Source organism: Parastagonospora nodorum (genome assembly GCF_000146915.1).
Source record: "Parastagonospora nodorum SN15 chromosome Unknown scaffold_44, whole genome shotgun sequence".
In the NCBI taxonomy this organism is placed as follows: Eukaryota; Fungi; Ascomycota; class Dothideomycetes; order Pleosporales; family Phaeosphaeriaceae; genus Parastagonospora; species Parastagonospora nodorum.
This window is the reverse complement of record NW_001884592.1, coordinates 35,418-57,655: the sequence shown is the minus strand read 5'-3', so window position 1 is coordinate 57,655 and position 22,238 is coordinate 35,418. Positions and strand designations below refer to the sequence as shown.

The 22,238-nt window shown below is 50.4% G+C and overlaps 12 protein-coding genes across 12 annotated transcripts; 7 read left to right on the top strand and 5 right to left on the bottom strand.

Moving 5' to 3' along the window:
• Nucleotides 1-363: 363 nt before the first annotated feature.
• SNOG_16185 (hypothetical protein) lies at nt 364-1,813 on the top strand (the record flags this gene model as incomplete). Its single annotated transcript, XM_001806258.1, has 3 exons — nt 364-810; nt 874-1,324; nt 1,665-1,813. 3 exons carry the CDS (start codon nt 364-366, stop codon nt 1,811-1,813), a joined length of 1,047 nt encoding a protein of 348 aa, XP_001806310.1.
• A 1,244-nt stretch (nt 1,814-3,057) lies between these two features.
• Nucleotides 3,058-3,963, top strand: SNOG_16184 (hypothetical protein; the record flags this gene model as incomplete). The annotated part of the gene is made up of 1 exon (XM_001806257.1): nt 3,058-3,963. The coding sequence occupies one exon, from the start codon at nt 3,058-3,060 to the stop codon at nt 3,961-3,963; it is 906 nt and encodes a 301-aa protein (XP_001806309.1).
• A 339-nt stretch (nt 3,964-4,302) lies between these two features.
• On the top strand, nt 4,303-4,786 carry SNOG_16183 (hypothetical protein; the record flags this gene model as incomplete). The annotated part of the gene is made up of 2 exons (XM_001806256.1): nt 4,303-4,425; nt 4,598-4,786. The coding sequence occupies 2 exons, from the start codon at nt 4,303-4,305 to the stop codon at nt 4,784-4,786; spliced, it is 312 nt and encodes a 103-aa protein (XP_001806308.1).
• Nucleotides 4,787-5,508: 722 nt separating this feature from the next.
• On the top strand, nt 5,509-6,848 carry SNOG_16182 (hypothetical protein; the record flags this gene model as incomplete). Its single annotated transcript, XM_001806255.1, has 2 exons — nt 5,509-6,300; nt 6,366-6,848. The coding sequence occupies 2 exons, from the start codon at nt 5,509-5,511 to the stop codon at nt 6,846-6,848; spliced, it is 1,275 nt and encodes a 424-aa protein (XP_001806307.1).
• A 614-nt stretch (nt 6,849-7,462) lies between these two features.
• Nucleotides 7,463-8,063, bottom strand: SNOG_16181 (hypothetical protein; the record flags this gene model as incomplete). Its single annotated transcript, XM_001806254.1, has 2 exons — nt 7,463-7,609; nt 7,707-8,063. 2 exons carry the CDS (start codon nt 8,061-8,063, stop codon nt 7,463-7,465), a joined length of 504 nt encoding a protein of 167 aa, XP_001806306.1.
• A 1,458-nt stretch (nt 8,064-9,521) lies between these two features.
• On the top strand, nt 9,522-9,751 carry SNOG_16180 (hypothetical protein; the record flags this gene model as incomplete). The annotated part of the gene is made up of 2 exons (XM_001806253.1): nt 9,522-9,533; nt 9,584-9,751. 2 exons carry the CDS (start codon nt 9,522-9,524, stop codon nt 9,749-9,751), a joined length of 180 nt encoding a protein of 59 aa, XP_001806305.1.
• A 522-nt stretch (nt 9,752-10,273) lies between these two features.
• Nucleotides 10,274-10,753, bottom strand: SNOG_16179 (hypothetical protein; the record flags this gene model as incomplete). The annotated part of the gene is made up of 1 exon (XM_001806252.1): nt 10,274-10,753. One exon carries the CDS (start codon nt 10,751-10,753, stop codon nt 10,274-10,276), a length of 480 nt encoding a protein of 159 aa, XP_001806304.1.
• Nucleotides 10,754-11,376: 623 nt separating this feature from the next.
• SNOG_16178 (hypothetical protein) lies at nt 11,377-12,645 on the top strand (the record flags this gene model as incomplete). Its single annotated transcript, XM_001806251.1, has 1 exon — nt 11,377-12,645. The coding sequence occupies one exon, from the start codon at nt 11,377-11,379 to the stop codon at nt 12,643-12,645; it is 1,269 nt and encodes a 422-aa protein (XP_001806303.1).
• A 354-nt stretch (nt 12,646-12,999) lies between these two features.
• SNOG_16177 (hypothetical protein) lies at nt 13,000-13,854 on the bottom strand (the record flags this gene model as incomplete). Its single annotated transcript, XM_001806250.1, has 4 exons — nt 13,000-13,088; nt 13,237-13,427; nt 13,588-13,636; nt 13,842-13,854. 4 exons carry the CDS (start codon nt 13,852-13,854, stop codon nt 13,000-13,002), a joined length of 342 nt encoding a protein of 113 aa, XP_001806302.1.
• A 1,507-nt stretch (nt 13,855-15,361) lies between these two features.
• Nucleotides 15,362-15,619, bottom strand: SNOG_16176 (hypothetical protein; the record flags this gene model as incomplete). Its single annotated transcript, XM_001806249.1, has 2 exons — nt 15,362-15,491; nt 15,585-15,619. 2 exons carry the CDS (start codon nt 15,617-15,619, stop codon nt 15,362-15,364), a joined length of 165 nt encoding a protein of 54 aa, XP_001806301.1.
• An 891-nt stretch (nt 15,620-16,510) lies between these two features.
• SNOG_16175 (hypothetical protein) lies at nt 16,511-18,232 on the bottom strand (the record flags this gene model as incomplete). Its single annotated transcript, XM_001806248.1, has 3 exons — nt 16,511-17,416; nt 17,572-17,655; nt 17,714-18,232. The coding sequence occupies 3 exons, from the start codon at nt 18,230-18,232 to the stop codon at nt 16,511-16,513; spliced, it is 1,509 nt and encodes a 502-aa protein (XP_001806300.1).
• A 369-nt stretch (nt 18,233-18,601) lies between these two features.
• SNOG_16173 (hypothetical protein) lies at nt 18,602-20,229 on the top strand (the record flags this gene model as incomplete). Its single annotated transcript, XM_001806247.1, has 2 exons — nt 18,602-19,993; nt 20,077-20,229. The coding sequence occupies 2 exons, from the start codon at nt 18,602-18,604 to the stop codon at nt 20,227-20,229; spliced, it is 1,545 nt and encodes a 514-aa protein (XP_001806299.1).
• Nucleotides 20,230-22,238: the final 2,009 nt, after the last annotated feature.

The following is a 22,238-nucleotide window of genomic DNA, read 5'->3' as shown; positions in this document are numbered from 1 at the left end:
AACTTCACTTCTGCGCCGTCTTTCGGTCTGCTGCATCGGCAAGTGGTCGACATGTCCTCGAGAGCTACATCTTCTTGCACCTCGAGTGCCGTCACCTCCCCATCTACGCCCCCTCCGCCCTTGGAAGCTTCCCATATCTTGTCGATGACAGCTAACACGGCTCCGCCCTCACTTTTGAAGCGTTCCCGGTCACCCTCCCCCCTGCGGCTGCCAGAGTCGCCATCGGAGTCGCTATCGTCGTCGTCAACGCTGCCGCACGCACCTCCGTCGAGCGAGTCTGCTGAGCTTTGGGACAATTCGGCCGCTGGATCAGAGCCTACGCTTGGCTCTGGAGATGAGTCTTGCATCACCGCATCCGCCGACATGGTCAACAAAGCTTTTGATACGTTCCAAAAGCTAACGGCGTACAACATACACAGCGAGGCGTCGCGTGCTATGCCAGATGTACTTCACTCTTTCGTCGACGATCAGATCAAGGCTTACCGCAGAATTACATCACCTTCTGCTAGAGATGTAGGTCGTGATCAGTTAGTTGCTGTACACAAAAGTGAACGTGGAGGTATTGAGCTACTCGCCCCAAACATTCTGCTCAAGGGAGAAAGACACGGCGGCGAGGCCTACATCATTCAGGATGCCGAAGTTGTGCTTGATGGCGAACATCTTCCAGAAGCTCCCAGCCAGAAGGTTGTCGACACCTGGTCCGCTCTTTCCAAGTCTGTACCAGATCATGCCATAGGTTACATCTCTAGCAGTGACGCTGGCCGCTGGCGTGTTACGGCTCCTTTCAACCAAGCCCAGGAGAATGATGTGGTAAGTCATGCGTTAAGCCTCCCTTCCCCATCATTAACAAAAACCTAATACCTCCCTCCATAGCTCACAGCCATCGTACCCGCTGCGGCAACTCTCTTTCCGTTCTTGACCGCAGAATGGAAGAGCGGTGGTGGCAGTGAAGGCCACACTCATGCTGCCCTTCAAGCAGTCCGTGGTGCCGCTTGCGTCGTCAATTACAATTACGCCTTTCTCAAGCATGCTGGCATGGTGCCTACCCTACTGGATACGATTCATTTCTCCCTTACGTGCAATATGGATACCGTCAAGCTCTACGTGCACTGGCGCGAGCATTTCGCAGGCGATATTCATCATTACTCGAAAAGGATCGGCTCCCACAACCTGAGCGATGCCGACGAAGATGAGAGTAACCCAGACATGCTGAAGTTCCGAGCTCGCTTGCGGAATATCCTGGACTGGGCAGTGGGGGTTCGTCTCGACACCATCCAGTGCGCCATTGGAAAGATTGCCAAGATAGAACGCGGTGGAAGGAAGCGTAGGAGGTGCGAATGATTCAAGTCTGCCAAAGTAGAGGTAATGATTGATATACGTGTTCATGCATCATAAGAATCATCGACCAAATCGGCCTCGAAAACCATAGACTAGACTAGCCTCATGCCCCTTCGAGTATGTCATAGCTATTTCCCCTCAAGATCGAATTACTGCCATATTCGCACATTCCTGACACGCGCCTTTTCCTTAAGCTGATGAACAATCTTCCACTTCTCATCGAGGCATCATTTAAGGCCTCATCGACCGCATTACAATTATCTCTCTCGCACCCACCATTCTGTGTTGCAATAGAAACAGGCCACCTGGACCTTCCGAATCAGCAGCGGAGGAGACCGCTGTAAAGATTAGGGATGCCAGAAGCAAGGCTCAACAGAGCGTGTTCAGAGAATCCGCCACCGTGGCGATGTTCCGCTACCTCATTCCGGATGCCGCCCAATCGCAACACATGGTGCAAGAGGGAGATTGCAGATGAGACGCGCCTTACAGGAAAGAAAAGAACAGTTTCCAAGACCATAGATAACACGGGAGGACGGCGCCAATTGTAGTGACTTGGGTCTTGCGTAGGAGCGTCACAGATGGGTTCCACCGCTGAACCGGAGATCGCGATAGGAGCCGGCACGTCAGGTGCAAGACGAAACACCGATGTTGAAAACGTAATTCTCGTCTACGTTACTCCCCGTGCAGCATCGGGAACTGGGTGTTGCAGTTACAACGCCTTTCGACGGTGGCCCAGTCACTTTCCGCCAGGTGCTAACAAAGGAACTCCATGCTCTCTAGAGGGTCCATTACAGCATTGAAATTCCGTCCAATGGGAGTTAGTTTATTCGTCCCTCGGGCGCGATCGAGCACTGCTTCAGGCTCTGTATGATGCTTATTTTCGCGCGGAGCATGTGAACAACTCTAGTCTATTCGTTGCCACTGCAGAGGGCAGAAAGGTGCCGGCTCTACGAAGAAGTCTGGCGGAATTACCGAGCTAGCTAATGAGGAAGTTTAAGCCTTGTGCGGCACCACATACTCTCAGTTCCAGCACTGGGTCGCGATAAAACGCACTTCCTCAGGTCCCAATCGGGGGTATGGCCACCTCACGCTCCTTCATAGTTTTACTAAGATGGGCGCATCTCTAATTCACCAATGCACTGTTCGCTCTCACAACGCATTATCAATTTGTCGGGCACGAGCCAAAGTTTCAGCTCCAGGGCCTTTACTGAACAGACCTGTGGCGTTCGCGTGCGCCACGTTTAGCAAGGTAAGCCATCGTACTGGTGGGCGACGGATCAAGGGTGAGCTATTCTGACTCTGCTAATAGAAGAGTTCAATAATCCATGGCCAGAGTCTGGCGGTATGACTTGGGCTGTACCTCAGTTTTGGTCTCATTACAACGCTCTACCCGTGCTGGCCGATCTATGCGCATGGACATCAATGTGCCATGCAGTTCAATACGTCCACTTGGTCTCCTCAAAGCCACTTGCTTCGATCAATAAAAGGGTGTGTTCGCCCCAAATAGTCACCCAAGCACAGACAGCACTGAAGATGTGTCTCGGTCTCAGTCAGCCAGCTATATAAGCGAGCCATCGCTATCGCCAAAGATTGACATGGGCTGATGTTGAGTTTTCAAATATCCCCTTCACCTTGCAACTGCATGCATCCATCTTCTATTTCGATCAGCTTACCCTTCCACCATCTTCCGCTTCAACTATCCTAGATTAAGCCGGAAAAATGCTCCCGAATCCTGAGAATACGAACAGTACTGATGCTGGCAGCGATTCCTGCGTAGCGAGGAGCAGGAGGAGATGGGGAGTATTGATTACTCTAGAGGAGCTGTCAAAAATTTCCGACGATTTCCGAGAACAACCGGCGACATTTTCTGGTGCAATGGCGCACGCCATTGCTCCCGATCCGTCTACTTCACTTCGTGGGATCAGTAACGTTGAATCTTGCCTGCCCCAGCGGCCTTACGAAGCTAGTGTGGCCTCGCCGGTCTGTACGTCCAGCTCCTACCCCGAGCTTGTCGACTGCGGGCCTGACACTGCCTGTACCACGCCTCCAGCGTCACCACGCACATTCTATCACGACGTCTCTATTCCAAATACTCCGCAAGATTGTTTCTTCCGATCTTACTTCTCGGACTCCAGCGTATCTTCGCCATCCCCCGGAAGTAGCCCTTCCGATGGATCAACCACGATGGTTCCCAGGATTGCTTCAAATCCTACAGCAATGCAGCGCGACGATCAGACCCCACAATCACCCAGACTCTTAGATCTTGGACGTCCTGCCAATGATTTGGGCAGCCCAGACCTCTGGGAATCCAAGGTCTCATCCTTCCCCCATTATATGGGTCCTCACAAGCCCGATTACACTGACAGACCTGGCACCTACATCTGTTCTCCCGTCTTCTCTGGGAGGGCTCAAGTTGTCACAATTCCCAAACGTCGACTACCTCTTCTCCTTCCTCCGCCAAAACCCGGACCCGCGATGCGTGGGGAACTCCACGATGCATCCTCCGGCAACACTTCAAAGACTCGGGCAAAAAAAAGACACCGGTCTCAGCCTAAGGGCTCGCCCCAACGCATCCTGCTCACCAGGCTGGCGCAGGGAGCGGAGGAAAATGTTGCCTTTATTTAATTGAAGGCAAGTGACGTTGGCACGTCAGTGGTATTCAAAGCGAAGATGTGCGGGTGGTAGGGAAGTCCCGCAGTGACATTGCGGTCAGATCTATGTAGATGAATATGAAGGAAACACATCAGAGTTGATGAACGCGTTTGCTGCGAGAAGTGGGGATCTGGCACATGATCGATCCAATACTTTTCGTTCTTTACACTTGGCGCATGCTTCATCCAAGTCTGAATTGCCTTTTGCGAGCATAGACAATACAGGGTCCCTGAATGTCCCTAGTCCTTCTTTTGTAGTCAGAGTGCCATCGATCCATCCTTTCTTTCCCCTTAACGGAACCACACGGCTGTCATGGGCGGCCTGAAGGACCATGTATCCCTCGCGCCTCGAGCCCACAGACCCCAAAAAGCGCGAGTGTTCCGTACCTCCGCATCGGCGTTCGGCTGGTTTGGGTTCGATCCTACCATTTTGTGTGTAAGTGTGGAGATCACGGGCCAGATGTAGGAGCGAAGCGCAGGCTCTTGCTTTGTTTGGTGTTGGGACACGGCACGAACCATCTGTGAAGCGCAACCAACAAAATTGGTGTCTCAGGCTCGATAGCAATTGCTTTTCTCGCCTCCCCTTGAACATGCTGATCTGAGCTCAGCTGAAAGCTTGCCTTCTCGCGACATCTCGATTGATAATCACCCCGAACATGCTTGCACCTCTGCAAAGATCCTCTAGACGAGGACAATGGCCTATTCCACTCCCGCCGGCGCTCCCTCAACTCCTCTCGATGTTCCACATATGTGTTCACAAGGCATACAAGAAGCCTACTCTAGTCAACACAGTATGAGTTGTGCACGCCAATGTGAGTCGTTTAATATTTGGGTCACAATCACAGCAAGAAGAAGCCTCCAACGGTTGCTCAAGGATGCATCGACGCAATTGCTGTTGTTTAAACATCACGTCGACAACCACAAAGGAGCATCCGCCGTACTAATGCGAAAGCTTCGAGCTTGGCAGGGAAGCTAAAATCCCATGCCTGAGTTGCCTTGGAAGATTCGCTGGTGTTGAATCCCGTTTCGAATTCACTTCTTGTTCCTCTTAGCATGCGTGAGACTCGATTGGGAACCTTCCCCATACGGGAGCCCTCTGGATCCACCTGAGTTCTGTCGATCCAGCTCCAGCAATAAATAAAAACTATACTCGCATTGAGGAAGTTTTAAGCTTGTTCGTTGAGAGGTTTCTGTCCAGACTCAATCTAGTATTGGAGCTCACGTGTGAGCGCAGACACATGCCTGAATGAATCTGATGCCTTTTGAGTTTATGACAATGCCCTTGAAAGCAGGCGAAGCTAAGCAGTTTGAAACCGCCCTCAAATGCTAGTTCAGTTCTCAGAGATTGCGCGCACGCAATAATGGGGTACCCGATGACGATAGGCACGTGACTACGTGATCGAGCACGTGATTACGTGAAGCCTCCGCTACCGCCCCGCGACTGTAGTGCTGCTAGACCCTCAATACTCGAACACTTTTACCTAACCGTCCAGCCAAGCTGCGCAAACGAAATGCCACCATGACTTACGATAAACCTCGCTCATCCGAGACTATAGACCAATCCTCTTACACTACGCCCATGGTGGACAGTTCCGGCCTTTCTTCGCCCACTCTGTCCGACGACAGCATACCGACCTTGCGATTGACACCGGAGTCAGAGGGCTCAGCCGAGCTTGTCGTGGATTGGGATACACACAAGCCTTTGGAATACTCTTCGACGGAGTCGCAGGCATCGGTTGAGGTCGTTGATGATTGGGACGCGCAGGCGCATGCGGACTCTCCCACTCCCACCAGCCCGACATCCTCCACCAATCCAGACAGCCCAGATGGCGTTCAAAGCACCGCTTCCATTGACATGGTATCTGTTACTGTCGATGATGCGAAGAAGCTAAAAGCTTTCAATGTTTTTGTACCCACCCTGGCCAAACTGCCACCTCTGCTTGACGATTTCATCGCACGGGTTGTGAGGAAACCGCGCACGCCTACCGACCCACCTTCACCCGCTGCCGCAATGCTTTACAGACAACAACCAATGGCTAGCAGGGCAGGCGAAAGCGGGGGTATCGAGCTGCTTGTCCAACATCTTCTCTTCGCAGGAGAAGCGCAAGGTGGCGAGCGTTATATCCACCGGGATGCTCAAGCCACACTTTCCGCAAAGTACCTACCAGAGCCACCTACTCCCGAAGTGAGGAACGCGTTCAAATCGCTTTCGACTTCTGTCTGCGATCACGCCATTGGCTACGTCACTTCGGAGTGCGCTGTGAATGGAGAAGTCTCGTCCGTGTTCACGGCTGCCGAGGAGGTCAACATGGTAAGCACTTGTGCACTCCAACTATTTCAACCGTAAGAAATTTCCGTTGACCCCTTTCCTTACAGGATGTGTATCTTCCGTCAGTTACTTCCATGGTACACTTTCCTTTCCTGACCTGCGAGTGGAAGAGCTACATTGCTGCCGAGGACCATGCGCAAGCCGAGCTGCAGTGTGCGAGGGGAAGCTCTGCGATAGTGAACTTTAACCATCAGTTCTTTGTGGGTGCTTCTTGTACGCCGTCCGCTGTCGACACCTGCCATTTCTCCATCACATGCAACATGAACACGGTCCATTTGTATGTCCATTGGCGCGCACCTACTTGGAAAGACGGGCAATATCATATGCAGAGAATCGGCCAGCAGTTTCTGAAAGACCTGTACCACCCGGAGAACCCTGGCATGGCAGAGTTCCGGGGCCAACTTCGCAACGTATTAGAGTGGGCCCTGGACAAGCGTTTAAGCAACATCAAACTGGCTATGGAGAACATTGGGGCTGGAGATGTACGCTCAAACAAGCGTCAGAAGTCGACGGATCTCTGGCTGCCTTGAAGGTTCATGCTCGCATTCGCGGTAAAGGTGACTTTGGCGAGAACCCCGGGTTTTCCGTCAGCATTTAGAGCGTCTGTCATTTGTTATACCCATACCAGCCTGCGCATCTCTGTTGACGCATTCTTCATTAATAGAGTGGACAGGGCACTTACTTTCGATGTCTATCTTTGCTGTTGTAAATGCTATGAAATGTACTAGATGCCGGTATTAATCGTGCACGCTTTGTTCAAATGAAATATTAGAGTTATAACGTGGGCAAGGTGATGACCGCGAATGATACAAGTAGATAGGCGAGCAAGCATACCTGCCAGATACTCACACGAGACAGCACGGCACTTTAACCAGTCTGTATAAAGGACAATTGTTGTCGGCAATCTCACCCTGTGGACTGCAATTCCTGTAACTATACTCGTTGTCAAGTCTCCAGACTTGCCAATGATCCGTCCTCTTCAATCCCACCAATGACGAGAAAAACCCGACATAAACCTGCTTCTTCCAAAGCAAGATCCAGTACACACACTGGATTCGTTCTTTCCTTGCAACCCTCATCGTCATCCTTTCCCCGTTTCATTTGCCTTTCGCTCAATCTTCTCCGCGCCATTCCGCTCGACCGCTTACCATTCCTTTTGTACAAGCATCTGAGTAATGATGTCACGCCCATTACTCTCACCGCAAACCTCGATATGTAGCTCCCTCTCACACAGCATCAGAAATACTGTGTGATCTCGGGCCTGCACCAAATCCGCCAATGCATCCTGACGCTGTGCATCAACCTAGTACAACCATGTCAGTTCCATGCCTCATCACCTCCATCTCCCTCCGCAGCTGACGCGCAAGCGGGAATGGGGAGCAACTTACGCGTCGACCCAATTGGCGTTTTATAGCCAAGTCGCGCATGTTGAGAGATACGACGATGACGCACCCGACGTGTGTGCCTAGCTCCTCCCTGAATTCTTCGCCCAAGATGTCGTCCCCTTCTTCGAAAATCCGATGCACGGGGACATGAAGCTCGGACAGTCTCGTTGCGATGAGGGTGGCGATTGCGCGGGCGAAATCCTCGGGATCGGTGCCGTCGGGAGCATCCGTGGTCCACGTTGATCGCTTGCCATTGCAGATGACCCTTGCCAGCGATCTGGCAAGACCGTGATACTCATGTATCCTCTGAGAGAGAATGAAGAAAGCGTAGTCTTCCGGGAGAAACTTTGCTGGAGACATGGTTGTGATGAGAGCAATCGTAGACGGAAGGAGGGTAAAGAATAAAGGTGGCTTGCCGAAAGAGAGTGCGTCTGGTGGAGGAGGATGGCGGAGCTTTAGCTTTAGACCCGCAAATATGTGGCTCGTCTAGACAAGCAAACAGTTGATGGACGATCAAGCTGAGGTCGCAAAGGTCGATATTGCAAGTTCGGAGATGCTGCTTTAACGGGTATCTTATACTTAGGACCCCGCTCAGGAAATGAAACCTGCGCCTGACTCCAAGTGATATAATCAGTGGTATTACAGCTGGACGCTGGGAGATTGAATGACGTACACGGTGTACAAATTTCACCTACAAACGAGCAATTCTCTTAGGCGGTGAGAGCAGAGAGGTGAAGCCGGCTTATTTAGTCTTTTTGATTGGCCCGACGTTGTAATAGAGAAGGCCAACGACGAAAATTATATATTGAACGGTTTGAACGCTGTAGTAGTGAGCATTGTCCAAGCAGGTCACTAGCTAGCTTGTTGAGCCAGTGTTGCGGACGGAAGCAGTCGTCGGCGTCAATGTATCAACTCCAGCTGCAGCGTCGTGTTGTGTGTCGGCACGTAGGTCTGCACCCACTGCGCCAGCATGCAAAAAGGGTAACAATGATCGGTGAGCAATCGATCATGTGAGCAGAATAGGATATACCTTCAGTCAACCTGACAGTATAGGCGTGCAAGCAGTCGTTGCAGCGCCTATGTCATCGACACCACAGATAAGTATCAACAGACCCAAGTAGGCCTTGGGCGAGTGATCAAGCTCATCCAAGATGCACTGACGAATGGATCATACTGCAACAAACGCTCATACTTCAAAGTTGTGTAGTTTGATAACGATTGGAGTCAGCGATAGGTCAAACAGATGAGTGACGACATGGTATCAACGCGGAGCTTCATTTCTCGTTCTGCTCGGCTACGACTTCGCACATATGAGGACTTAGACCTGAAGCTCTTTTCCGCCTGTAATATCGCGTGATGCCCTGCAAACCTCATTTGCGCTGGTAGGTATAGTGCTCACGGGGCTGATCAAGGGCCCTGGTCTCGCAGTCTCTTCGATTATGGGGGCGGATTCTGAACAACAGATCCGGGTATGGATGCAGGTTTGGGTTCAACTTCCAGGCATCGTGGCATGACAAGGCGGATTTGCGCAGAGAGCAGATGAGCATCGTAATTGATAATAGAGGCGAAACGGCCCGGAAATGGTTAGCTCAGTTACCACGTGTTGGATGAAGCTACATGTGTATGGACCTGCCCAGGTGCAGGTCAAGGTCACAAGGTCGAGGTCAAGCGGCGTCGATGTCATCATCAAGAAATACGTCGATCTATTGCTGATGAGGTACCTCCTCAAGCTCGTGCGGGGAAATTAGAAGCTGTAGGACAAATGCCTCCAGTCTCAGCATAGCGGGCTCCGAGGCATCGAAAGCAAGTTTAGGCGCCATGTGCAACAGTGTGAGTCGAGGAATGCGGGAGTCTTGAGAGCGGAAATGACTAAACTTAAGCCTATTTTCGAGATGGAAGTTGCAAAGTTGATTGACTATGATGTCTCCCGTGGAAAGGAGCGACTGAGGACGTTCGATGATAAGCAAATCAAGGCCATTGAAGATACGCTGGCCTGTGCAGAGGCGCGTTTGGGTCCGCACTTGAAGCAAAATACAACGACCCGTTGAACATATGGAACGATACCCTGACAATGAGAGATATAATCCATACCGTGGCATTTATGAGCCGATCACGCCCAGACTGAAGATCCTCGTTCCCCAATATTAAAATTCGATGGCTTGCGCAACCTTGAGGCGAGTACAGTCAGTTAGTCTGCTTGCCGCGAATTTTGAAGAAGTATTATGCCTGCGGAAAACGTTCGCAAGTAGTACAGAAACCAGGCGCACTAAATGTCATGCTCTTCAAGAAAAGGACAACTAGTAGCAAGTGGTGCAATGTAAATCAGGAGTGAGGTGCGCATTTGATCGCATGTAATGTGTCCATTTTCGTCATATCTACTCCTTCTGCCAATCTCATTGTACTGTATCCCCCCACTCCTGATACAAAGCTCGTCCCGAAAACGCGTGGCTGAGACTCCCTCGACTAGGAGGGCGACTTTTCTGTGATCCTTGCATGCGCAGCGATCATGTTCTCCAGACACCAGTAATTGGTGGACTCAGCGTCTGCTATCTGTCGACTTGCACATGATACTAGGCAACAGGCATCTCTTGGATTCCGACGACTTGTTCATGCTCATTTTTTGCGACCGAGTTGGCCGCATCGCCACTGGTAGGTCGAGAGTGGTAGCCCTCATCATGGATTTTTCCAGAGCAGGAATGTTCGCCAAAGGCGCCAGTGTCGGTCGGGGGCGATGTGGAAGAGCGGGAGGGAGAGTGAGTGGGGCGGGATCCCAGCACCAGTGACCAGCCATCGTCTGCGACGTAGAAGGGGCTTTTGAGAATCTCAGCGGCCAGTTCAGGGTTCAGGACGGCCCATTGGGAGTTGCAATTTGGCTCCAGATTTGATTCTGGGCAGCACTGAACGACTTGGTGTGCAGCAGACACCTCCATCATGTCTGGGATTCCGATTCGCATTCCCTTGATGCCTTCGCGCCTTAAATTGTCTTCTGCACTATCGTAGCGGGCACGTGTCTCTGGAAGGCGTGTGGCCGAGGGGAGATTCGTCGGCATCGCCGCCGTACAGCTCACGTCGGGGCTCCTGTCGATTGTGGAGTAGAACTATAGCATGATACAGGTCCACAACATGCCAAGGGTCGGTAGTAAGGCCGTATACAGGTGTGGGAGGCCCAGTCTCAAGATAACGGCCTTGGGTTTCGACAACGTCCGGCCACTGCCTCTCGTCCTCTCCCTGAACAGGCAAATAACGCGGCTCTGCATCCAGGTCCCGGTCCAAATATGCCATCGGGAACGCGCGAAGGTTTGGTTACTGTCTTGGTAAGTTCTGTGTAGTAGTGAGGTGCAACTAGGGTGGTGGTTCTCGCTGGTCTGAATTAGGCAACACGAGGGCCCGTGCGCGGCGCACGTCGGGCTCAGCCACTAACCATGTAGGTCGCTAGCGTAAACGGGCGCACCGCTTGGATATTACTACTTCTGGACATTGATCAACATTTCTGTTCCAGCTGCCGTGCCCTCTCTATACCGCAGAGTCTCCCCAAAAGGCGACAACCACGCGCAGTATGCCGGGCATTCTAGCCAAACTGCGCCCAAGCAACAGCCACGCCGAACAGGCATTCCACAATGTCGCGTCTCTGTCACTAGCAGACGCACGAGCTATTCATGTCCGCCCATTCATGATGCTTAACCAGCCAAATCCAGGATCAGCACAGTCAAAGAACTCAGACACATCTGGATCCGGAGAGTTCACGGAGCCAAACACTCCCACCAAGGCTTATCAGAATCAGCTCAAGACCATGCGCATTGGTTGCTACGTCTTCAAGCTTTCAGACAGAGATCCCACTCAAGATCATGAATGGACAGCTGGGAGCGGGACTCTCAAGCAGCCTAAACTCTGCCAGATTCTGTTAGGAGCTGGCGGCTTGAATCCGTGCCAGGTAATCTTCGCTTTGTCTAAAAAGACGGGCCTCATGACCATCAGGGCTTACAGCCCCAACATCAAGAATGTTTTTGTTGATGGAGAAATCCTCACCATCATGCCATACTCTTTCAACAGACTTTGCACCAGTCTAGAAATCGGAAATCTACAATTTGAGTTTGGATACTCAGAATACAGCTGGGACGAAGCGTACGACAACGAACGCCTCGCATTCCTGGAGCTCGCTTACAAGGATGGTGTGGCCGATACACTGCATCATACCCCAACTCCATCAATGCCATGGTTGAAAGTTGCTGGATGGACTATTTCAAAAGCGATTGGTCAAGGAACCTTCGGCGAGGTTTTCTCAGTCACGAACAATGCCGACACAGTTGCTGCCATGAAGGTTATCAATCGCACTACGCAGAACCACCAGGCAGTGACGCATGCACGTCGCGTGCTTGAGAAGATTACCACACAAGCAAATTCCGAAAAGTTTGGCCATGTCCTTCGCCTTGTGGACGTCTATCCCCTCGAGGCAAACCAAATTCCGTTGCATCAGCTCGTGACTGAACAGGTATATTTTATTCTCCTGCCAACAGTCGCTTGCACGTGGTCTATGCACATCAAAACTCTATCCGAAGGGGATTACATAATCCGCCTGCGCTTGCTACAAGACCTACTCAAAGGCATTCGGTTCTTACACGAGAACGCGTTGCTTCATGGGGACATCAAGCCTGACAATACTGGTATTTCGAGTGGCCGTGCCGTCTTGCTAGATGTAGATGCGGCTAAGGATTTGAACCGTGTCGGAACCCTACCTGCGACCCCGGGATCTGGTGGTACCCTTGGCTGGCTTGCCCCAGAGCGCGAGATGGGGCCTTATGGTCAGCTTGTTGACGTTTGGAGTGCTGGTGTAATGGCTCTTGAATTGTTTCATAACCATCGCCCATGGACGGGATTGAATCCCTGGAGACCAAGACACGAATCCCTGCGCCCAGAATTCCAAAAAAATATATATCTCGGTTGAGAAGGAGCTTAATAAGCGCCAATTCCTCGTTGATGACTTGATCTTAGGCATGTTGCGCTACCCTCACACAACACTAGGGACTGCCTGCCTACCCCGAGTCAACATATGGGAGGCTCTGAACCACGAATGTTGGAAGGACCTATGAGGAGTGTAAGAATCAACTGCACAACACACGTCTCTTCGAAGCAGCTTATAGCAACGAGACAGGCAGATGATGATAACGGCCTTCTCGTTTTAAGAGACAACGGTCGCTACGAGAGGTGTTCTATTTCCTTTATTTGCGATATTGCGTTTTAATTTTCCTGCGGCATTGAGCATCATGCTGCCGAAGCCAGCCTGTGGTTTTCCCCTGCTCTATACCCATTCGAACTCTGAGCGTACATATTTGATGGCCTTGCTTCCCTGAAACATTTTGGAAGCATTTTCATCGTCGTCGGCGTCCTCTCCCATGCTTTTTCAGTGTGCATTATACCCATTCTACGCAGAGCGTACACACATAGCTAGCCAGCAACTACCAAAAGTCCGTTGAAGTCTCAAGTGTGCCTATACACGTCGCAGACGTTTTGATGAAAGGACCCATTCCACACTCACTCCTAACCACTCCTTCCCTCACCCTCTCACTCTCCTCAACCGCAGCAAGTTTCTTCCGCTCCTCATATCCCTTCTCCAACCTCATCAACTCCTTGTTGCGCTCCAGAAGCGTCTGGTTGACAGCCAAAAGCTGCTGCTTTCGCGCCAGAAGATGCCGGTCCGCGGCAAGCTTCAACTCCCGGGATGCTCGCCTTCCCGGTCAGGCCGGGCGGCGCATCTTCTAAATTGGAGAGCAAAGTGCGTTTCGGTGTCGGGAAGGGGATGCTGAGAGGGCAGTTAGTAGTTGCCATGAGTTATGTGTGATGGGACAGCCCACTGACACGAGGTCGCTTCAGACTCCTTGCTGCGTACAGTCCCTCATCCTCAACCTTGGTGTCACTTGCAGCGTCCTCGCCGCTTTCTAGGATTGTATTAAAGATAGAGGTTCAGGCGCACGAGTCCCCTCTCTACGTAGCACTTGTCAACCAAACGGCTGCAGAGCTGGTAAGGGCGCACAGCGAAGTCTTGTAAGATGATGTGGAGCGTTCTGTGCAGCTTCACCGAGTCAAATTCCCGTGACCTGTGCGGAATGGGCGAGCTGGCGAGTTATCATACTACATTTCCACCTTGGTGAGGCATAATAGCGCCAGAGTGCGAAGCCTAAATCGGGCAGGCGTGGCAAAGTCTCAAAAACAGTGTGAAGAGCGGCGCGCTGGAGCTGGGGATCATGTGGGCGAAGCGCGGCTGCGGCATTTCCGACATGGCAGGTTGGAGGAGAAGGTACCAGGCACGAGCTTGAGAGCATCGTACTGGAAAGCGATTGTATGCGCATCCTCGCAGTCTTATAGGGCAACCAATAAGCACAGTGTGGCCTACGCGCGGACTTTGTAGCATCTAAACACTAGTGGAGAAGGCACTAGTGATGGGGAATCCGTCGTGGTATACAACGGCACGGGGACACTATTCCTACTAAAATTCCGACGTCATCGTCTCCCCAAAGTTAATGAAGCACTTGTTTGTGGCCGTCAAGCAAGAGTCGCAAAGGAAACCCACCTACTCGACCTTTGACAGGCCCCGGCGAAGTAGCTCAGGCGCCAACGCCCATTCACATGCGTCAGTTTGTCGCTTGCGAATCGGTCGTGTCGGCTCGCACGTCTCTGTACTAGGCTGCGGAGGCGGTTTCAAAGCTCCTGTAGAGTGAGGAAGCGGCACTGCGGACCTGCTAGCCCCATTCGATCGCGATGCTGAAGCTGCTCTATTCTGTCTGCCAATACGGACTTTTGCACACTTCACATAAGCTTCGTGCTCGCGGTTAAGCCATAGCCACACGAACAGCGCTTCGCTGCTTAATATTCTTTGTGGCATCTTGAAGTTAAAAGTGTTAGCATCAGGAGAGCCGCCGGTCCCTCGGTGCGGACAATAGCCAAAGAAGGAAGCTGCTGCCTTCTATCTGATGCCACCATCCACAGAGAAGCCCAATTGGCAGCTGCCATCGTCATGAGTGGAGCTAGGTGCATCTGGCGAGTAGGCGAAGTCGGAGAGTTGGAAGTAAGCGTCTTAGCCGGCTGTCCAGACTCCCTGTGGCTCTTCCCGCTCGAACCAGTCTAGATGTCCACGGCAAGACCCTGGATCCGGTAGGCTTGGGACGCTATGCTTGTCGCAGTATCCCAGAGGAAAGCTCAGTAATAGGTCAGGCTACGCGGAGAACGCGTTCGCTTAATTGGCGCCACTGAGGGGTACAGGGTACCAGAGCGACCTAGATGCAATCAGCCGTTCGATGCTGTAGAATGCATCTACTCTTCTAGTTGTTTGCAAATACTCACAAGTGCGCGTACGTTACTGTAACTGGGGTGAGCAAGATCGCTGCAGTGAGCCTGATTAGCCCTGCACCATGCCATGACGGAACTGCGAACAAGGTGCTGCAGAGCGCGCAAGGATACTGGCGCCGCTGAATGAAGCCCTTGGACCAATGCGGACGAGTCGAGGCACAAAGGTGGACAACAAGCTGCTGCAATACTTCAGAGAGCACTACAAAGACAATGCTCCCACGGCCATTGAGGTATGCGCTGGGAAAAAGCGTTATGCTGGCCGGTGCTTCAAGCGATTATTCCTGCAGCTAATGCAAACTGCCACTCGAACACTATCTTTACATGAGGATGATGTCCGGGCTTTCGCTCGCGAGGAATTCCTTGCACTCAACCGCAACATCCACACTATCGGCAGCCTCCAGAGCGGACCAGTTCGAACTCCCTGTAAAGAAGAGGCAGGGCGTGAGGCTGTACAACAGGGGTACAGCTGATCGACTTCCACGTATGAAGCAGCGAAAGGACGACAATGGACCGGTGAAGATATCCTCCGCTGCGACGTACCGTACGGAGGTGTCTATGAAGCCAGCAGGCTGCATTCCTGGCTGAGTGTTGCGACAATGATCCAAATATCTGCTTACGTGTCAACAAAATGCAATACCTATTTACCGGGAGCTATACTAATATCAGTAGGGCATACGGAGCTTTGTGGTGCTTATCTTGGTATGGAAACTTGTCATGAATAGTAAACAAGCATGAAGAACTCGGGGTGTGTCTTTCTGTCTACTGGTAAGCGGCGTTGTGGGTATGCAGGTTATTGAACAACGTTTAGAGGGGCTGCTATTGTGACCCTATCCACTTATTTGAAAAGTTTAAAGTTTTACGCTTGATTTATCCATGTTTGTATCTCAAAGTGAAGATACAGACGTTGTCAGAGGGGTGGTTGTCTTATGACTATTATTTTAAACGCCAAGGTAGCACAGGTGAGAACTGTCGAAAGAATCCTGGCTATTGTGTAAGGATCTTGAAGAACTCAGAAACAGAGGGTACATATGGGTAGCGCGTACGGATTTCAGTCTTTACACCGCATTCGATATTCAGAAGCCATGTCTATGCTATAGAAGGACGTCTGCACACAGTCATCCTTTGCACTAGCGCATGGATGAGCTATCGTTTGAGACTCTCAACGCGGACATTCTAGGCTATGATACCATTGTCTGTAAGCGATACCCTGAACCATGGATGTTGCAACGCCTGCTGCGCAGTTATGCGTTTTTTAGGGTTACACACGAATATCCTCTCTAGCAAACTGAGAAATTCGCGATCGACATCGGTTTGAGCTGGAACAAGATCCTATACACATCAGATACGGTATAGCAAGAGAGCAGAAGTACAAACACAAAGCTTCTTCATTCCGTTCAAGCTGCCTTTTGACTCCTTCGCATAGTTAAGCTTGTCGTCCTTCAAGTATCTTGTAGCCCTATAGACGATTAGCGATGCGTCAGTGAGTGAACCAGACGATTCGGGATAACTTGCGAATCCGCGGAACACTGGTCTATCAGCTCCCTGTCAAGCTCCTTCCCCCACATAGTCTCCATCATTGCCAGATGCACCAAGTCATCTTCTGTCTCGAATAGGCATTTCCCGGTCCATAGCTCGACTAGAATGCAGCCTATACTCCAGATGTCATGAGGGAAGCTCCAGTCGACGTTGAGGATATGCTCTGGCGAGCGATACTGAGGGGTGAAGATATCCGGATTGTGTGAATCATAGCAGAAGGCTGATCCGAAATCAATGATTCGAATTTCTGTGTCATGGAGCACTTTCCGAGTTGTCACACTGCAGTCCGCAGTAGCTGATGACGGTTGTACTGTACCATTGTACGGGAACATCTCGTAATTATCATTTACTAGGAGGATGTTATCCGGCTTCAGATCGGCGTGGACGATGCGTAGATCATGCAGAAAAGCAACGCTGGTGAATAGCTGTCTACTAAACTCCTGAATGTGTAATGCTGGGAATGGTACGAAGCTATTTGACTCCTGAAAGGCGAACATACTCTTGCCGTAGAGGTCGGTGACTATGCAGGTGTGGTTTCGAAAATGGAAATAATCCCGCATATGAATACATTGGTAAGTGTTATGTTTGTCGTTCGATGCCAGGGTCTGTAGAACTTCCAGCTCGTTGCGAATTGCATCTTCGTCTTCTGGCACTGATCTGATGACCTTGATGGCGCATGGGGTCTTCTCGGTCCTATCGTACGCTTGAAAGACCTTGCCAAATGCACCCTCACCAAGCATCTTCTTGATCTCGTCTACACATGGGTTAGCACAAGAACCAGCAAGCGCATGCAGCACCCACATCGCTCTGTGAGGTCGGCCCCTGGCACTGCGATACTGCTGTCATTCTCAGGGTTGTCATTTTCCGCGATGTACGTGCTGGATATAGATCTGAATTCTCCTTCTCTTCGTATATTAGGTCCAGGAATGTGTGTGCATCTTCAAGAGGATACATGTTAGCGGCGATCAATCATTCGGCGAGTGTAGCGTACTATTAGATCGTTCGTCGGATCGCGTCCGTTCGTCCACTTGCGCTTGCGTGGGTTCACGCTACCCTCTATCTTATTCAGGCGTGGCTGCAGCTAGTAAGAGCATTTGTTAGCAGAAGAAGAGCCGACATGTCTTATACCGTACATCTTGAATGATGCGTTGCATTTTCTTGCACTTAATGACCTTTCGAATTCTCTTGTCTCTGAAATCGAAGAATCGGCTCCAGTCAATCTTGACCAGCAGTTTGTTGGCGAGTTTCTTGTCCTGGGAGAAGAACTCGTATGACCGGACTTCCCAGTGGTTAGAGAGTAGATATGTTCCTGAATCTACCTTCTCGAAGTAGAGACAAACTATGTATACCCATGACTTATCTTCCTTTGCCTGGCGAAGCTCCATCAAAACGACGGGGTCTGGTATGTTGTGTCTGCCGTCTTGAGACGGTAGCGTATGCCAAACAATGTCATATAGCTTGAACTCGTCTCCGTGGGTAACACTTAGGCTAGGGATTACATCAAGGGTCGCCCATTTCTTTACCTTCCCCTCTGGTGCTCTTTCCTTGATTCGCCACGCGCGTTTCTTGGAGTCGAAGATGTCATAAGATCGATCTTGCTCGACGTTGAACGCCCTTTTAAGCTTCTTCGGTTGCTTTTCGTATGGTTCCATGGCGTCTCTCCAATTCTGAGACATGGACACGTTTATAGGGGGTCAAGCCGTGTTCATGTTGGTAAGGGGCGGGGCATGTGGCGCAAGTGAAAGCAGTCAGCTGCGGAACCCACAGAGAATAAGCACAAAGATTGATAGGAAGTCGCTGCAATAAGAGGCTGTGGTTGAAGTCTGGTGAACTAAACGTTGTTTGTGCGTGCATGCGACGCGAGCGTGTACCGTCACACGGATGACGCGTGATTGTGCCGCGCAAGCCACGCGTAGGTCACACAGACTGCACAGACCCTTAGGCTTTTCAGGCTTTTCAGGCTTTTCAGGCCGCATATTCTCCCTCTCATGTCGAACAAAACGTTCCGTATTTGACATACAATGGCCGAAAGACCTTTCGAAAGTTTGCGGACGGTATCGGACGGCGAATTTTTCTCCCAAAAAACCTACAAGCCCTTGGATCCAACCTCATCCAGGAAGTGGCCTGAGTGGTATTTCGCCAGGGGGTTTGGTGTTTCGCAATCAACGTTCAAAAGCTGGTACATGCGATATGTAGGAGTTCGCAACAATGGAGATGCCCACGAAATCGGTCTGGGCGCGGTGCCAGAGTTTCGCGCGGTCTTTTCCTCGCGCGAGGCCGACCCCGAGAAGAGATGGTGGGCAGGTCTCGCCGAGAAGAGGCTACAGAAAAAGTATCACAATCTCGCAAAAGGGAGGCTAGCGAAGATAAGAAAAGCTTCAGATTCGCACCCGGCTCCGATGCTGCGTGGACAACCTAGACAACCTCCTCAAAGCCAGCAGTGCTTTCATCACATCTTGTATGTGCCAGCAATGATTGAGAAGACCGAAGCCATTGAAGGAAACGCCCACTTACCTTGTCGAGTCCCGCTAGATTCTGAAGCCCACGGCACCTTGGTTCCTCGCTGGTTTGAGAAGTCAAACATGAACATGTTCAAAGAGCTCTACTCAAAACACCTGTCATCTTGCAGTTCAGACAGAAGGCAAAATCGACGCACCACAGCGTATCTACACCAATCATTGGTAGTTGCTGAAGTACTTCGCCACAAATATCGACGTTGCGTACAATATGCGGCCGGCTTGCCCGAAGCTCAGCGGCGTATCGTGGAAAAAGGCAAGAAATCAGAGACTTGGCTTGTATTGCTGAATGTGAACGGTAGTCCTAGTCCCGAGCACGTAAATCGGATTTATACAGAGTTGGGGCTGGTTCTTGAGATGTATTGTGACCAGAACAGTGAGATGATGCCACCTCGGATCGAATGGGAAGCGGACAGGCATCGAATGCCAGATATTAAGACTCTGGATGAAGTTGCTAGTTACATGGGGACTTGGCGTCCAAAGACGTGTTTTGCCAATTTCAAAATAGAGACAAAGTGTGCGTTGGCTGACGTTCAAGACACCGTTACGAAGGAAACGTACACGGCTGACAATACTGGCTTCGAAGCATTCGTTGGTGGCGAAAAGCCTGGACCTCATGAGTTCATCAGCTCCGACGTCCCGTTCAAAAGATATAAAGTCCATCAAGTGTATGTACCATCTCTTGAGAGGTTTAGGGAGTTTCGGGTTTTCGTCACCACAACTGCATCATCCCCTTCCACACTAGAGAGAGATTTGAAGGTCCAAGGTGTCATCAAAACAAGCTGGGTGGAATATGGAAAGGAGCGATATCTTCATGTAGCGTCCGTGGGAGAGAACGATACATGTGATGACTACCCTCACTTGACGCCAAAAACGCTCACCGATTATGCACTGCAGGTCTATCGCCACCTACTAGCCGCCAAAAAAAATCTCTAAGATCACTCTTAATCGGATGCCGGCTGGATATTGGAATTAACTAGCCCCGCACGGGTTTCTTCGTTAACGAGAGAAGTCCAATATGGGCGGCAGACATGTTCTCAGAAGAGGCCCAAGCGAAGCCGCACGATCATATGTGCAAAGCAATCGCCAGAGCTATCAATGAAGTGTACCCGGCCCCACCTCAGGTTACATAGTACGCTGAAGGATAGGCTGCAATTTAAGATTGAATTCATGTCATTGCTTCTAGCATTTGAACGTCCTTCGACAAGAGCACATGAGCACGAATAAAGCTTTTGCAAATACAAATGATGAATGCATGTTATAATTTCATAACACCACGTTGGAGCAGACATCCTGGCAGTGTGTGCTGGTTATTGTGGTTGAGCGTAGATAAGTCTGAACGTAAGAAAAGTATCAGGGCTGATTGGGGGCCGGACAGCATGATAGTACTTCAAGTCTTTTATAAATTGTTGGAGAATGGAAAGGCGTCCTCTGAATTTTTCAAGAGAGACAAGTTCTTATGAATGTCTTTGGGCAAAACTTCTGCATATGGCAAGTCCACGTTTCCATTGAAGGCCGTTGCTGGTTGTCCCAACGTGGTCTAGAGGTCGAAGGATGTAGAGATATCGCAGGGAGCGAACTGATCAGTGGTCACCATGTCATGAGAAGCACGGTTGATGCTGTTGCGGTTTGTGACGAGCACAACCTCTGCTTCATCTTCTAAGTGACCGTGTTAACCGGCAAAGCATCGTATGAGCGACTTGAAACAAGGTTTGAAGATTAATAGAGTCCAGTGTACTGTTCTTGGAACTACTACCTTCATAACTTGATTTTGGACGAGAAGGCTATTATCCAGGCATGTTACTTTATTTGTAGTTTTTTGCTTATGCCAGTACTGCAGGAGAAGTTGCAAATATGCATTATTTGATGTATATAGTATTGTTGTGCAATTACGCATAATCGTGAGATTCTGCTTAGACAGTTTGCAATCCCACGCTCTATCTAACTATTAGTTACTCCTCCTTATCGCGTTGAGCTATGTCAGTCGTCATAGGACGTAGGATTACTGATCGACCTGCCTACCTTGTTATTTATTTCACGAGAACCACGAGCCAACGACACTGTAGGGAGCGAGACGGTATAATCGTTTGCGGACCAACCTTTGTGAATGAATTCTCAAATCTGCACATGCAGAGCACCCCACGCGCAATCTTATGTAGAGTTGGCTACATATATCTAAGCCGCGCAACCTGCTGTAAAGGCACTGACAGCCTGTGAGAAGACTACGCGCTTGCCTGAACTGAGGAAGGCTGCATTGTTGCTCTATTTTAGCGTGGTCTTGTTTTGCTTAAGACACTTCGCCGTCTTCAGTGCGCATAAAATTTTAGAGTTAGCAACCTTGTTCCGCCGCATATTAGTAGCGACGCTGTTCCTGCATCGACACTTAACTCTATTGCAGCTGTGACTCTTTGAACATTGTCTTCAAAGCCCTAGATACTGCGGGTGTCCTGAAGTATTTGCGGTGCAGCGCTTGGCAGCACGCTGATATCGTCGTTGGGCACGAAGCAATACCCTTATGAATTGACGAACAAGTACTACCTACTATTGCATATAGTTTCAGCTTCGCTAGACTTCTGAGTGGTGTTATAGGTGCTTGCACTGACGTGTTTACGACGCACGTGGGGCTGAGATCAGAGCCGCGAAAAGTCTTGCATATGAGACGTTGCATGCTGGAATAGGCATTAGATGTCTGTAGAGGTATCCAGATCATAGGACCCAGAGAATACCATTGCATGTGTTAAGGCTGTGTGTTTGCTGATCATCTCGCTCAAGTCGGAAAGTTCGTAGAGAAGCTCATGTTTTGAGCGATGTTGTGCACTGTATGCCTGGCTGACGTTGCTGACGAAGCAAGTTGTAGTTGGAAGTCCTTCTACCGCGCTGACTAGTGCTCATGTGGTTTAATAGCGGGGAGCATATGAGCTCGAACAGGTTAGGAGATGCAGAGAAATTAGATTGTGGCTCTCCGTCTACTGTCAGTTTCACACAATACAGCGAAAATATCAGGTAGACCTGGTTGATATTATCGTTGGAAGGACCTTTCTGAAGATAACCAAGTTAAGTTGACCTAATTAGCTACTTTCATTACTTCACTTCTAGCATGTTACATCCGACTTGGCAAGTCTCTAGTACGTCTCAAAGCGTA